This window comes from Sciurus vulgaris, assembly GCF_902686455.1.
Source record: "Sciurus vulgaris genome assembly, chromosome: 10".
In the NCBI taxonomy this organism is placed as follows: domain Eukaryota; kingdom Metazoa; phylum Chordata; class Mammalia; order Rodentia; family Sciuridae; genus Sciurus; species Sciurus vulgaris.
In genome coordinates, this window is record NC_136470.1 from 125,450,267 (window position 1) to 125,466,261 (window position 15,995).

Here is a 15,995-nt window from a genome sequence, read left to right on the forward strand (position 1 = left end):
GGCATCTGGCCCAGGGGACACCCAAGCCAAGGGTGTGGCCTGGTCCCTTGTCATTATAAATGACACTATAAATGATCCCTTGGTACAAGGCACTGTAACTGTTTTTCTCATTGATTACCCAGCCCCCCCCCCCCAATAAATCCAGATTTGTGGTTCCCCCTTGGAGTGGCATCGCTCCTGTTATTGGTGCCGCGAGGCTGTGTGCAGTGTGGGGAGGGAAAGGCCAACTAGGCCTGCCCATCAGTGCTGCCGCCTGGTGACCCTTTAGGCAAGTTGCCCAACCTCTCCAAGTCTCGATTTCCTCATTTGTCAAATTGGGTTGATGATAATGAAACTTGTTAATTCTATTGGGCTATTGTTAGTTTGAAGTCTACATAATTTCAGAACAATGGCTGGCACGTAGATACTGTAAATGTTAGCTGGGATCCCAGAATCAAGGCAATACATGCGTTTTGAATGTCCCTGTCACTACAGCCACCACTCAATGAAACTTAGGATGTACCAGTCACGGTTTGCAGGACCTCCCCACACACCACACCTGGGTAGGACATTCACCCAGCAGGCTCCATCTCACCCCATGAGCTGGCCGCAGCCCCTGCCCTCCCACCTCTCCCTGCCAGCCCTCTGCCCCTTGCTCTGGAAACTCTTTACCTCCAAAACAGCAAGTTGTCTTCTCAAGCCTGGATCCTGGGCCACACTGGACTCAGCTCTTTCCCAACTTCCCTTGTCAATCAAAACTGATTGTCAATCAAAAAAGCCTTCAAACCATTCAGTATGAAGAGGCTTAAAACCTCTATTCAAAAAATGCTATTCCTAGGGCCCTCTTCTAGAGAAATAATCAAAGATGCAAAGAAAGATGAATGAAGATGACTTCGCATTCATAAGACAAAAATTATAAAGGATCTAAGTGAACAATAATTGGAAAATGATTAACAAATCCTATACCCATAAAATAAAGAATTATGTGAACAGCATAAGAAGTATTTCTTTCCTCTGTTTTCCTCATCCACAGACGTTATCTGTTTTGGAAATCTTTCCTTAGTGGAAACAGTTTCTATTTTTCTTACTCTTGGTTCCCCGGTAATATCAGACTTTTGAAGGTTTATGAATTTTTATTTCTTATAAATTTCCCGTTTATGCCTTTTCTTTAATTTTTGATTATCAATTTCACTTTTTACTGGTTTTTAGGTATTAAGTTTATTGATTATTTGTGTCATATTTATTGCAAAATGCTTCCCTAGAACACAATTTCTCTTTTAGTCATATTGATGATTGATTTTTACACTATAGGCATTTTTCTTTCCTCTCTCTCTCTCTCCCCTGTTGGGGGATCAAACCCAGGGCCTCATGTGTGGTGCTAGGCAAGTGATCAACTACTGAGCTACATCCCCAGCCCCACGATAGGCATCTTCCATTTTAAATGTTCAGAGCTATCATTTTCTCCTTTATGGTTTTTATCTTTGGTTAGGGTTAGAGTTAGGGTTACCTTTCTCCTACATATATTACTTTTTTCTCCTAATACCCTTTGTAGTTCCACATTTTTTACAGATGACATTCTACCCATAAAATAGGGACATGGACTTGTCCATACCTCATACCATTCCATTTAGCATTAAATAACAAATTTATGAAAAGCTTTAGGAACGGGAACTGGCACACAGTAGGTTCCCTGGTGTCAGCTATTATCAATTTAAACTTGAGTTGTTGGCACTTAATTCTGGAGTTAAGTGTGCGACGGCTTTTAGCTTCATGTGGAGCCTCTTGTCTGGTCACCATTTATTTATCCCATCCTGTGGCAGGAAAGCAATGCTTTTGCTGACCCTGAGTGGGAATTCCCTTTGCAGAGCTATGAGCTGGGGTGAGACTCTTCTAAAATTCCTCACTCACCCTCCCACCCTGCACTCCCCCCCTGCGCCAAGTTCATGAAGGGTTTCCCAGAATAGGGTGCAGGATGAAGATGTGCCAGCCAACAGCTCCCTCCTCTCCCAGCCAGATTTAGAGAAGCACAGACTCAATCCTTCCACAATATCTGCCCCTTTTCCTTCACTTTGACCTCAAACCAGCCAGATCCCACTTTCTCCCCTTGTAGCTGATTAAATATGTTGACCAAGGTTGCCAAACCCCGACCCACCCAGGCCAGCACACCCAAGTACGAGGCAAGAGGAGGAGAGTCATTTTCACCCACACGGGGTGGAGACAAGGGGGTTGGGGGAGTTCCCTCCCTTTGGGGGACACCCTGGCAGACACTCTGACCACTGTCAGCCCCTCGGCCCAAGTAAGGGCCAAATGTTCTGGGTCTAAACCTCAGACACTGTTAATTCCTCTCCCTCCTTAACCTTCCCTTCTCTAAGGAAGTCTCCAGAAGCAACACATTTTCTCCAGGGAACATGGTATCAAAGGTCAGGGAAGGAGATGGAATTAATTGATGGACCATGTCTTTTTATAAATTAAAAAATTTCCAATGTCCAATTGTGAAGGGCTCACTTAGGCTAGACAGAGCCAGGGAAGCACAGCCCTGGGAGGGCCATACTGAGGTGGCTTTTGCAGGAATGGTGTCCCCTGACCTTTTCACTTGCAAGGCATATGCTGAGAGCTTTCCAGACATCCATTCTCACAGGAAACCTCTCAGAGGGAGAGGCTGAGCTTCAGAGACATAAATAACTCCCAGGGTCTCACAGGCCTGGTGGCAAAGCTAGGACTTAGACCTCAGTGTATCTGATTCCATCCCATGCCAACCCCAAACTAGGATCAGAGGACATTTCCTCACTAACCATGTGACCCTCAGCAAATTATTTTAACTCTGCATGCCTGGGTTCCTGCATCTGAAAACCCAGAATCATGTGAGAACTTACCTGGACGGCTGTTGGGAGAATTGAATGAGTTAAAGCACCCCAAGAACTTAGTTTCTGGCATTGACATAGAAATCTCTCAGGACTCAGTACTTGCATTTTTAGCATTACTAGCACTTTTAGTCTTGCTTGCTCTGCGGGGGAGCCTGGGCAATGGCTCTCTGGTCCACCAGAGGGCGCCATTGCAGAGAGAACGGGTCCCTTTCCAGCAGCATCTCTGGGGGGATTTGTAGGGAAGGCCTCCACTCCACAAAGCCTATCTTCTTCAAAAGATCTCAAAGACGACCCCTCAGCCCACTTGTCCTTGCTCTCACCCCTGCCCTTTGGGACTTCCTAAGCCTCCAGAGCTGCTTGTCCCAAGGAAATGTATGTCCAGATACAGATTCACCATTTGCATTTGCTGAATATTTGACATAGGACCAGGCCAGCGACACCTGTCAGCAACTGTTTCCTCCAACCTGAGGCCAGCCTGGCTGGTTCTCCTGGACACTTCCTGCTGAAAGCCAAGCCCAGACCCATCCAGGCTGATCTCATATGCCTTCTAGAGATAGGTCACCCAATCTGCTTGAGCTTTGCAGGTGGACACAAGGAACGTGGGATCCCCACAAGGACTTTCTGAAAGGCTCTGTTGACTCCATTCTCACAAAGCTTCTTGCACACAGCCCTACTGTGCTCCCACCTTGGGACCTCCAAGTCCCCATCCTCTGGCCTCTTGCCTGTTCACTCTGCACCCAGCATTTTACGAAGTGTTGTGGGGGGCCTCCTGCCTCAGATCCGGAATGGAGCTTTCCAGGTAGATTCTAAAGCCCCACTTTAGGCCAGTGGTCCTCAAGATGCAGTCCTAGGACTAGAGTAAAGCTCTCCTGAGAACTGGTAAGAAGTGCAAATTCTCCACACCCCAGACCCACCAGACCCAAAGCTCTGGGGCAGGGCCCAGTGCTGCACAGGGAGGTGTGAGACCCTGGCTGACACACTCCCTGCTTCCTGGGGCTCCAGGGTCCCTCCTGCAGTGCTGCAGTGGGACTAAGTCACCCTTCCATAGGTAGTGTGGTGCACCATCTGACATGGTTGTGGTGAGCCTTTTCCCATATGATTATGACCAAAGCTGCCCTGGCTTCAGTCTTTAATCTTGATGAAAATATGTAATGTTTTTGTTCCAGTTGCTTAGCAAATAGAAAGAAGCCTAACCTGTGGCAGCCAACTCCACTATCAGGTTCCGTGATCTCTCTCATTTCCAACAGCTATATTTTCTCCTCTAGAGCAAGGGGAGATTGCACTGAGACGCAGGGACGGAGAGAGCAGGCCCTCTTGCATCTGCCATGGTGTCCATGACAGCCCCTGCCCTAGGGAAGGAGCAGGGGTGGGACTGTGTGGTACCTGGAAGAATGGGAGGCACAGACATGTTCCCTAGGGAGCGCGCAATCTTAGATAAGCTTTGGCAGAAAGTATGAACACTTCCTTCTCTGTCCTGCTCATCAAGAGCAGAAATTCATGGAACCCAGAATTGCCATCCACCCAAATCCCACACACATCTAGTTAGAAGAAGCAGACTTATTTTCTGTGAAAATGGATCCAGGGGCATTGTTATGGTTTGGATGTGAGGTGTCCCCAAAGTTCACACATGAGACAAGGCAAGAAGGTTCAGAGGAGAAATGAGAGTCTTAACCAATCAGTGAATTAATGCCCTGATAGGGACTAACTGGTAACTGGAAGCTGGCAGGGTGTGGCTGAAGGAGATTGGCATTGGGGACGTGGCTTTGGGGTATATATTTGTATCTGGCAAGTGAAGATTCTCTGCTTTCTGATCATCATGTGAGCTGCTTCCCTCTGCCACACTCTTCCACCATGATGTCCTGCATCACCTTGAGCCCCAAGGAATGGAGCCAGCTGTCTATGGATGGAGACCACTGGAACTGTGAGCCCCTGAATAAACTTTTCCTCCTCTACATTGTTCTGCTTGGGTCCTTTAAGTCACAGCAGCGATAAAGCTGACTAAAACAGGCATCATGTAAACAAAGCTTTCTCAATGACTCTGGAAGCTTCTGGAAAGTAAATACTTTTTAAAATTACCAATACACTGTCATGTTTCTTAGAAATGCTCAACCCCAGTGGGTTGAGTCATGATTCTATAAACAGAAGGTTGAACAGTAGCCCCAAGAAGATATGCTCCAGTCCTAATCTCCAGTACGTATGCTGTGACCTAATTTGGAAATAGGGTCTTTGCAGTGTAATTAAGTTAAGGATCTCAAGATGGGAATCGGAGCAGACCCGAAATCCGATGACTGGTGTCCTTATAAGAAAAAGAAGGCAGTGCCCTTCTGACAGAGGGCAGAAGGCCCTGTGAAGACAGGCATAGGTTGTCGTGATGTTCTGACAAGCCACCAGAACTTAGGGACTGCCAGAGCCACCAGAAGCTAGGAGAGAAGCAGTGGACTCTTCCATAGAGCCTACAAGGAGCCAGTCCTAGCAACATCCTAATCTTGGATTTCTAGCCTTGACAACTGAGAGTGAATAAATATCTGCTATTTGAAGCCACCCCACGGTAGTTATGGCTGCCATAAGAAAGCAACTCAAGAACATGATGGTAATAACTGTGAAAATCTAGAAAGAAAATGGAAATTCCATGGCAATGTTTATATTGCCAAATACGACTCAGAAGTGGAAAATGTGAACAGTTTAGTGACATTCACAAAACTTGAAAATTTTGCTTCAAGTTTTATCACCTTATAAATCACACGAGATTGTTTTACAGCTAAGCTTTACTTAAGGTCCCCAAATTCCCTTCTTATACAAACTATAAAAGATTTGAGAGAAAAGCTGCTCAGTCATTTCATGAAGCTAGAATACCTTAGTGTTGAAATCTGGTAAAAATGGTAAAAAAAAAAAAAAAAAAAAAAGGGAAACTTTTGCTTTTGAAATATAATATTAATAAACCTGACAGTGTATAAAAAGAATGTGCCACGACAAAGAGGGTTTGCTGTGACTGAAAGCGGCTCTTCCTCACACCTGAATCCTGGCAGAAGGCCTGAAGGCAAGGACAAGAGCAAACCTGTGAAGGCGCATTGTTCAGGGAGGCCCTGGCTCTGTGCCCCCACTGGGCTCCAGACCACTCGGCTCCCCTCTGGGCAGGGCTGGCTCAGAGGTACCGCCCTTGTCTGATGTGCCCAGGATCCTGGGTTCCATCCCCAGCACCTCTAAAACAAAAACAAGAGGTCTCTTCAGAGGGGCAAAGAGTGGGCTTGAGGAGGTTCTTGGAAAGTGTGGCCAACCTGCATCCTGGCCTTCCACCTCCCCTCCCTGCTCCTGGGAGGGGAGGGTCCCAAGACCCAGGGCCAGAGGGACCAATAGCAATCCCAGAGGGGGAGCTGTGCCTGCAGCTGCCCTTGTCTGGTCTGATGGTGGTGACGATGGTGACAAGGAGGGCTGTGCTTCCCGTCAGCAGCCAGGCAGATTCCCCATAGGCAAGCGGGAATCCCTGGAAGAGGCAGTATTTGGTGGGGACTCCCCATATGTGGCAAGACAACCTGGAGGTCAAGGGAGAGTATGCACTGCCAACTGGGGGCGGCCTTGCCTGGACCAAAGACCCTGTGGGAAAGACAGCCTGGCCTTAGCGCTGGGGAGAAAGCCCTCTCGGTGACGATAAGTGCAGTGTACCCAAAGCTGCTAACGCCAGGCGACTGTGTACCAAGCCAGGAGGATGGCCGGCTCCTCGTCTCTGCCCAAATGTTTTGGGCTTTCCTTGTTATCTTATGGTTATTGAGCTCTAGTTTGATTCCATTGGATCAGAGAATACATTCCCAATCACTTCAATCCTTTTAATTTGATGACCTAGCACATGGTATCTTCTGTACACTTGAAAAGACATTTTGTGGTACAGATATCAATTGTCAAGATTTGGATAGTATTTTTCAGATCTTTGTTGATTTTTTATATCAAGTTCTATAAGTGGCTGAGAGAGGGGTATTTCCCTACCTTTTTATTTTTTATTTTTTTTATTTTGAGACAGAGACTTGCTAAATTGTCCAGGCTGGCCTCCAATTTGTGGTCCTCCTGCCTCAACCTCCCAAGTCACTGGGATTATAGGCATATGCACCACTATAGACAGAGGAATATTAAAACCTCCAATTCTAATTAAGAAACTTTAAATTATCCCCTTAATTAATTTTTTTAATGTTAGAAAAGGAGAAAAAGGGAACTAATACCTAATGAGGCTAAGAGAAAACAAGTCACATACTTAAACTCAAATATATCAACTATAAATACAAAAGGACTAAACACTGCAATTAAAGACAGATTATCTAGCATTTTAAAATCATCCTGCTTGTGTATATAAGAAATACTCTTGGAACATAAAAACACGGATACATTACAAATACAAGGATGGAATGAGAGACAGCACTCTCAGGGAGCACAGGAAGCTGGAGTAGAAATATTCCCATCAAGCAAAACAGACTTCAAGACAAGGAGAACCATCACAGATAAACAGAGGCCATTAAAAAATAATGATCAGGAACATCTCATAAGAATAAAATGGTGGTTTTGTTAGGAAGGCATAATGGTAGAGCTTCAACATACATGAGACAATCTTTGACAAAACCAAAAGAAATAGACAAACCCACAGGCAGAGGTAGAGGTTTTAATCCCCTACTCAGTAACTTACAGAACAGCTAGATAAAAAATCAGTAAGGCTGTTGAGTAGTATTGTCCAAATAGAAGGATAGCTGAATAATATTTTCAGTCCTCTTGATCTAAGTTGCACTTATAGAATATTATACCCAGGACTATCAAACACACCTTCTTTTCAAGCATACATGGGTCATAAAACAAGACTGAACACATTTCTGAAGATTTAGATCATAGAAAGTATGTTCTCCAACCACGATGAACCACATGGAATTAAATAGGAAGTCAATAACTGATAGACTAGAAAGTCCCCAACTATTTTTAAAAGACTTCTAAATAATCAATGATTATTCATTTCAATAATTAATGAATGGAAAATAGAATATTTATAACTGAATGAATAAGGAAGCTGAAGGGTTATGGAAAATAATATTCCTGCGAGATAACCGCCCCTTCTCTCCCCAAGAAAAATGGAGAGACGTGTGGCTTGGGAGGACTGGAGGAGAAACTAGCCAAGTATTAACCTCCCAGCAGATCTCTTCCTGATAATGATGGGGGGGGGGGGGCGGATACTGAATGCTGGGCCCTAAACCTTGATCTTCCCCCATGGCAAATTAGACCTACCCTATAAAACTCAGACTCCTTCTGTAACTAACTGGGGCCCAGCTCCATATCCAGAAAATGGGCCCTCCCATGCCTGATGGATGCAGAGTAAGGGAAAGCTTGCTGATCCAAGGTTACTTCCTGTCTCCTGCCTCTGTCATTTGTGGGCCATGAGCTTACAGAAGCTATAACATACTGAACCAAAAGCTGACATAAGAATAAACAAAAGGTGTGAACAATTCCGTTAACAAAATTAAATCAATAATTAAGAACCTTCGCACAAAGAAAGCTCTAGGCTCAGATGAATCCACTGGCAAATTCTATAAAATAGCAAAGGATGAGATGGTACCAACCATATGTAAATACTTTCAGAGCATAGGTAAAAAAGAAAAACCCTCAATTCATTTAAAGAGGGAAGCATAGTCCTGACATCCAAAATTGGCAAGGGATGTGGATGTCATTCAGTGGTGGAGCACATGCTTAGCATGGGTGAGGCCCCAGATTCAATCCCCAGCACACACACACCCCCAAATTGACAGAGTATCACAGGAACCAAAAATGTCAGACCAGTGTACCTCATGAATATTGATGCAAAGATTCTAAATAAAATATGAGAAAATCAAACAAAAAGAATAATACCTAATGACCAACTGAGTTTTGTCCTAAGCATACAGATTAATTTTATTTATATATTAATATATAGGTGGTGAGTTATGGTGATATATTGATATATGTATATCTCACAGTAATTCTGCATTAACAGAATAAAAGAGGGAAATTATACAGTCATCTCCCCAGATTCAGAAAAAGTAGTTGGTCAAATTCAACATTGAGTTCAGTAAACTAATAGAAGAGGAGAAATTCCTTAATCTGATAAAGGACATCTTTTTAAATATTGCAGCCAACTCATAATGACATTATGATAAAATAGTGAACACTTTCACTCTCAGATCATGAATAAAACAGAACTTTGCTCTCACATCTATACAACATTTTCAACATTATACTGGAAGCCCCAACCATTCCAGAAATGGAATGAAAAAAAAAAAAAAGATATGATTGAAAATGAAAAAGTAACTTGATTTTTCGGGGGGAATAAAATATCCAAAAGAATCTATAAGAAAATGAGTACGTTAACAAGATTGCTGAATACAAAGCTGATATACAATAATCAATGGTATTTCTACATGCTACCCAGAACTTTTAGAAAATGAAATTTAAAAAAAATTAACACCACTTAGATAGCATTGAAAATATTTTAAAGCCAAGGAATAAGTCTTAAAAACTTAGGCAAATCTGAAAGCTGTAAACATTGTCCAAACAACCAAACAAAAACTAGAAGTCTTAAATAAGTGAAGGGGTATAACATTCGTGAATTATAAAACTCAATACTGTTCAAATGTTAAGACCTCTGCCCTCTGGGTAAGTCCCATGTAATCCCTTCTCCTTGAGTCTGGGCTTGCTTCCACCAACAAAGACAAGATGCAAAAGTGAAGGGCAGACCCTCTGTGAAGAGGTTCTGGGGTACATATAGGCAGCCCTCACTTTGCTCACACTGTCCAGAGTCACCTTAATAACCAACAGAGAAAATTATGATTTCTCTCTGACCTTTAAAAATGTTTAGCAAAACATCGAAAACTCTGTTATTATCAGTTACGAATACATAGGGAAACAAGAAAAACAGTGAAACAATTATTTAGTTGTCTATAATTTAAAATATTGGAAATATTGTCAATACCTACGAAAAGCAAGAATTCATATATCTTATGATCAAGTAATTTCACATAAGACAGAGGGCATCTACCCACCTAACAACATGTACAAGAATTTTCATAGAAGTTTTGTTCACAGTAAAATAGCAAGAAATTAATACTAACAAAAAAATTGAAGAAAATCTAAATTTTCATCTTCAGGGGAATGAATCAGGAAATTGGAAGGCATCCATAGACTGGAATATTACATAACAAGTTTTAAAACCTAATTCTCACACAGAACAGTACAGATGACTCTAGAAAACATGTGAGCATAAAAGGCAGTGAAAGAAGGGTACACACTGCTGGATTACTAGTGGATTTGATCTATGTGAAGTTCTACAGCAAGCACATATAATCACTGATTGTGAAGTCAGAAGAGTAGTCATCCCTGAACATGGGTTTTCACTGGGAGGAAGCAGGAGAAAACTTTCCAAGGTGACAAAGTTGTTCTGTTTCTGGATTTGATGGTTATATAAGTGTATAATTGGTAAAAGTTGAGTGAGATGCACCATCAAGATTTGTGTATTTTACATATGTAAATTTAATAAATATGCACTAAACATATAAACAGAGAATGCTTATAAGGCTTATAAGACAGTGCCTTTTACACATGTGATGCTAATAAATGTTCCCAATTTGTTAGTTAAAAGACCTTGTAGGATAGTTATAGCTGTGCTTGGAGAGAAGTCTAGAACTCCAAATGCAGATATCCTAACACAGTTGAAAATGAATTATCTTAATCCCTATCTCAAGAAGCTAACTAAAAGAAAAAAATTGCAAAGTAAAGCCAAAGAAAGTAAAAGAGCTAAAGATAGGAGCAGGAGCAGTGAAATAATTAGCAGACATACAAAAGAAAAAAACATAATGAGTCTAGAACCAGAATTTAAAAGGAACATCTGTACAGATCCTACCAACATTAAAAGGAAAAAAAAAAAAAAAAAAAAAAAAAAAACACTTTGATGCCAATGCATTTTAGAACTCAGACTTCCTCATATGCTGCATTTATTCCCTCTTGTTTTACTTGTGTCATACACTGGGCAGCCTAGCACTAGAACAGTGCTTGGCATCACTTAAGACACTTGTTTCCGGTTCCAATGCCTCCTCTGCCCAGGAGAGTGCCTAACACTCAGCTCGTTCCAAGGACTGCTGCACCAAATACCACAAACTGTACGACTTACAACACTTTTTTTTTTTTTTTTTTTTTTTTTTTTTGTGCTGGGGATCAAACCCAGGGCGCCTTGTGCTTACAAGGCAAGCACTCAACCAACTGAGGTATCTCCCCAGCCCACGACTTACAACACTAAGCATGTGTTCTCTCAGTCCTGGAGGCTGGCAAACTGAAGTCAAGGTGCAGGTGAGCCAAACTCTCTCCAAGACTGTAGGGAGGAGTCCTTCCTTGCTTTCCCTGTCTCCTGGTGGTGGCCATCCATGCATGGCACTCCTGGCTGTGTTGCTCCAGTTTCTACTTATGTTTCCACATGCATTTCTTCCCTTTCTATGTCTCCTCTGAATCTCTATGCACAAATCTCCCTCTTTCTAAAAAGGTACTAGCCATCAGATTCAGGGTTCACCCTAATCCAGTATGACCTCATCTTAACTTGATTACATCTGCAAAGATTATTTGCAAATAGGATCCTATTCACGGTTGCCAGGGGTTGAGACTTCAACAAAGCTTTTTGGGGAACACAATTCAATCCACAACAGAGGTCAACAAATGTTTGAGCTACCATTCAGTGAAAATCCAGTATGTAGTATGAGAAATGCTCAAGTGAGTGCAGGAAAAGCTCTGGAAAGTAGCCTTCTCCCAGGTTTTGCTGTGATCAGCCCATAAAGTGATTTTTGTTGAGGCAGTAACTGGAATGTTCAGGAGAAGGGAAATAATAGCTCCAATGCTCTAGGTGTGAATCCAACCTCAGGTGGGGTATCAAATTTTAGATGCCAATGTTCTCATATGTTTCATTTATAAAAGTAATTTGATGACATTATAAATAAGGTTTTGAAGGGGATCAAATCATAATCCTACACCCTGATATACGTGGTGGAGGAAACAGTAAGCAAGCAAGCCTTGCCTGAATGAGCTTGGTGTGCTCCAGGGACAGAAAAAGCAATGCCACCCAGGCAGCAGTGTCCTGCAGGATGTCCACAGGTCTCATGCTGGACATGCCCATTTGCCCATTCCATTCACAACCAACCACCTTCCTTTTTCTGGCAAGCCTCCCTCACATATACCTTCAGCATCCCCTCTAACACAGGTGGGCTTGGGTGTGGGCCCAGGAGTGGGAAGAAGGACGGGAATGAGAGAGGCAGTTGGATCTTTACCAAGGAATGAAAGCTGAAATGGCATCCAGTCTGTCCCTCTGGACTGCAGCCCTGGAGGCTGGGGGGAAGGTGCAGAGTTGTGCAGGGATGAAGCAGGTAGGGATGAGGAGCTGCCTCCTGACAGTTAACTTCCTTGTCCAACTTTGGGCCTGCCGGCCACATTACCAAGCTACACTGGGAAATGAAAGTGTAACGAGATGTTAAGTTGGGGGGCTTCCCTTCCTGTTCTGGCTGAATCCTGTTAGGCCAAGAACAGTAGAGGAGGATTCAGGTATTCTGATCACTGGGGACACACCTGTTGTTGAAAAAAAAACTCATTGCAGCAAGGACCTTTATTGAGGAGAGATGGATAAAGCCAGAGAGATATTTGAGGGATAGGCAAAAAGATAATACAATGATCTTTTGGTTGTTGTCCATGGGGCTCAACCTTTCAATTAAACTGTTGAAAGAGTGTATAGAATCATTCCAAATCATGCCAATACACCTGTTGACTTCAAAATCACATTCTGGTACTCGATGCGACCTCTCATATGAGCTACCTACAATGTGTGCCATGCACAAGATGACTTACTATCTGGACTTGGAGGTCTGGATCTCCACCTGCTCTGACCATTCAGACGGGGTTAGATAGAAATCAAGGGCTTCACCACTGACTCCCAAGCACCTCAGGCCTTGTTCTTCATTTCCCTTTTCATTCACAGGTCACTTGCCCTTGTTGGGTGCCCCACAGATGAGCAGGACCACCCAGCCCCGCCCCCGAAGCTCCCGATCAATGATTCAGGAAATGAAGATTCAAACTGAGGCCCAGAAGAGTGAAGGGTGGGGGTGGGGCAGGGGACAGTGGGGCAGAGAGGGTTGGCAGGCACAGAGGCCACCCTGAACTCAGTTTGGCTGTGCTGGGGGCTGATTGCCTGCTTCACAGATGCCAAAGGAAGGGACAGAGTTGGGGCTTTCAGGGCCAGTTGTAGGGTCCAGATGCAGGGTGCAGGGTTGGGCTCAGAGGCCAGGGTGGGCGACCAGTCCATGGAGGGCCTCCAATGCTCAGCTGAGTGAACATCCGGACTAGACTATTGTAGGAAGCAGGCTTTAGGTGATGTTTGTCCATGATAAGCCAGTTATACACATAACCTTGATGAGTCAGAAACTTCCTGGGGCAATACTTAAGCCACCCCAAGTGGCAACAGCGCCCCTTCTGCTGACGCCAGCTCCCCTTGCTGGTGTCCAAGGGTGCCCTCGCTACCCAGTCCTGGGAGTGATGACCCAGCCCCTTTCACCTGGACCCGCCCCCGGGGGCGGAGAGATTTCCGCCTTCCCTGAGGCTCGCGCTGGCCCCGCCCTGCTCCGGGTGTTGCCGGGCCCGGCCCCCCCAGTACCAGGCAGACAGCCTAGAGCTCCAACAGGACAGGAGGATGCGACCGTCTGGTCGTCGCGCCTGGAGTACAGATGTGCCCAGGCGTCGGGGCGCGCAGGTCTGAGGTTGGGTGAAGCTCTTGGAGAGGGCAAGACGGAGGCGACGAGATGCGAGCGGAGGAGCCCTGCGCCCCTGGAGCTCCCGGAGCCCCTGGCAGTCCCCGCGGTACCAGCGGCCAGGGAAGCAGCCCGCGCGCGCCGGGCCCGGAGCTGCGCCTGTCCACCCAGCTGCTGCCGGAGCTCTACGCCTTCGTGGCGCGCGTGCTGTTCTACCTAGCGCCTGTGTACCTAGCCGGCTACCTGGGGCTCAGCATAACCTGGCTGCTGCTCGGCGCCCTGCTTTGGATGTGGTGGCGCCGGAACCGCCGCGGGAAGCTAGGGCGCCTGGAGGCCGCCTTCGAATTCCTAAACAACGAACGCCAGTTCATCAGCCGGGAGCTGCTGGGCCAGCACCTGCCGGCCTGGGTGAGCCGCGCCGCGCTGGGGTTGGAAGTGGGCGGATGCATTTCGCGGTTGGGAAAGAACCTGCGGTGAGCCAAGAAGCTGGGACGCGCAAACCCGAGAGAGGGCGGGAGCCCCGCCACCGCACTATCGGTTTCCAGCCGCGCCCGGCGCGCAGACCCTGGAAGCCACGGCAGTGGGATCGCGGAACCTGGGTTTCAGTTAAGGGCCAGAGCCCGAGAGAAGGTCTTGGGCGGGCCACACCCAGGAAAAAAATAGTAATAAGGGCGTCTGGGATTAGGCAAAGTTGAGGGAAACAGAAGGCACTTCTTCCACCTGCCTGTTGATTTCAGAGAACAAACGCAGGGAGCAATCGTAGATGGATATACGCAGCGATGTCAGTAGCAGCCGGTTTCAGTTGCCTTCAGCTGAGGCTCCGACCGAGGCAGGGCTGGAGGATGGGACAGCCGGGTGGATGAGCAGAGTGCTCTCCCTCACTCCGCCTGATGGGGATGCGCGGGCACACGCACGGTGCAAGGACGATCCAGCCTTCTGGTGTGGAATGGCCTGACTAGGGTTTCTCAAACTCGTCAGGCCTTGAAAATCACCTGGCTTACTTAAAACAAGTGAGCTTCCAGGGTGGGAACTCAGGCGCCCTGGGTGATTCTTGTGATCAGGAGAGTTTGGCAAACATTGGCAAGAGGAGCGTTCAGTCCTTTCCCAAGGGCTGGCCTGTTGATAAATGCACCTCTCTGGTACTCAGGCTTCTCAGATTCCTTCTGAGTACACTCAAGCCCACAAGAGGAAATACCCAGAGGCCCTCAGACGCCTCCTTTCCTCAGGTTTGAACTCTAAAATCCTCTGGGTGGTAGATTCCTCACACCTACCCATGATAATCTTCAAATTGGGGTTTGAGAAGAAATACTAGAAAAACTAACATTTATTTAACTTAGACAAACAAGAGCTTAAATTTTTTTGGATTTCGTTTACTAGGGCTGCCATAACAAAGTATGGTAGACTGGGTAGCTTAAATAAAAATTTATTGTCCCACAATTCTGGGGACAATAAATCCAAGATCAGGGTATCTGCAAGGTTGATTTCACTCCGTTGTTTATGGATGACCACTTCTCTCCATGTCTTCACATGGCCTTTTCTCTTCCTGTGTCCAAGTTTCCTTCTTTTATAAGACACCAGCCATAATGGATTAAATCCTATTCCAGTGGCCTCAATTTAAATTAATCACATCTTTAAAGACTGTCTCCTAGTGGCTCAGGAGACTGAGGCAGGAGGATCATGAGTTCAAAGTCAGCCTCAGCAACTTAGACCCTGTCTCCAAAAACAATCTAAAAAAGGGCTGGGGATGTCACTCAGTGGCTAAGCACCCACAGGTTCAATTCCCATTACAAAAAAAAAAAAAAAAAAAAAAACTATCTCCAAATACAGTCACAAGTCACATTCTTACACACACACACACACACACACACACACACACACACACTTAATGTGAAGGCAAAGACTTACTAATAAGGATGCACAATGAAAAATTATAGTAACCACTTTCCTAGGGTAGCAGCCCTGGGGGCAGTGTTTGGGATCTGTCTCATCAGAGAGACATTTTAACTTAAGCAGAAAATGAATTTCTTTGGAAGGGATCTTGTTCATCCCGGTTGTTTTATGGAGTTTGTGATTCTGAAAGGTGTGGACCCAGAGAGCAGACCTGACCTGTCCACACCCCGTGCTTACCGTTAAGGGAGCCCAGGCCACGCGCAGACCTATGTTATGAACCTGTGGTGGTTCCAGCTGATGGGAGTTGGCCCATGAGAACTTGCCCAGTAACAACCCCACTTTTCTGCCCTTCCTGTACACCGAGGCCTCAAAGCAAAGGCAACATTTCTGAAACTAGAACAAGAATCAGATCTGCAGGGCATTGACACCCTCCCCCACAACCCCATGGAGATCGCTCTGGCTTCCGTTGTGGCAAGAGACCACAGGAGCA

The 15,995-nt window shown here is 45.4% G+C and overlaps 1 protein-coding gene across 1 annotated transcript in view; it reads left to right on the forward strand.

Moving 5' to 3' along the window:
- The first annotated feature begins 13,514 nt into the window (after positions 1–13,514).
- Positions 13,515–15,995, forward strand: part of ESYT3 (extended synaptotagmin 3) — a 47,495-nt gene continuing 45,014 nt past the window's right edge. Inside the window, exon 1 of the mRNA XM_079155014.1 lies at positions 13,515–14,023. Within this exon, the coding sequence (XP_079011140.1) occupies positions 13,667–14,023 (357 nt within the window). The 5' untranslated portion in view covers positions 13,515–13,666. The remainder of the gene's footprint in view (positions 14,024–15,995) is intronic.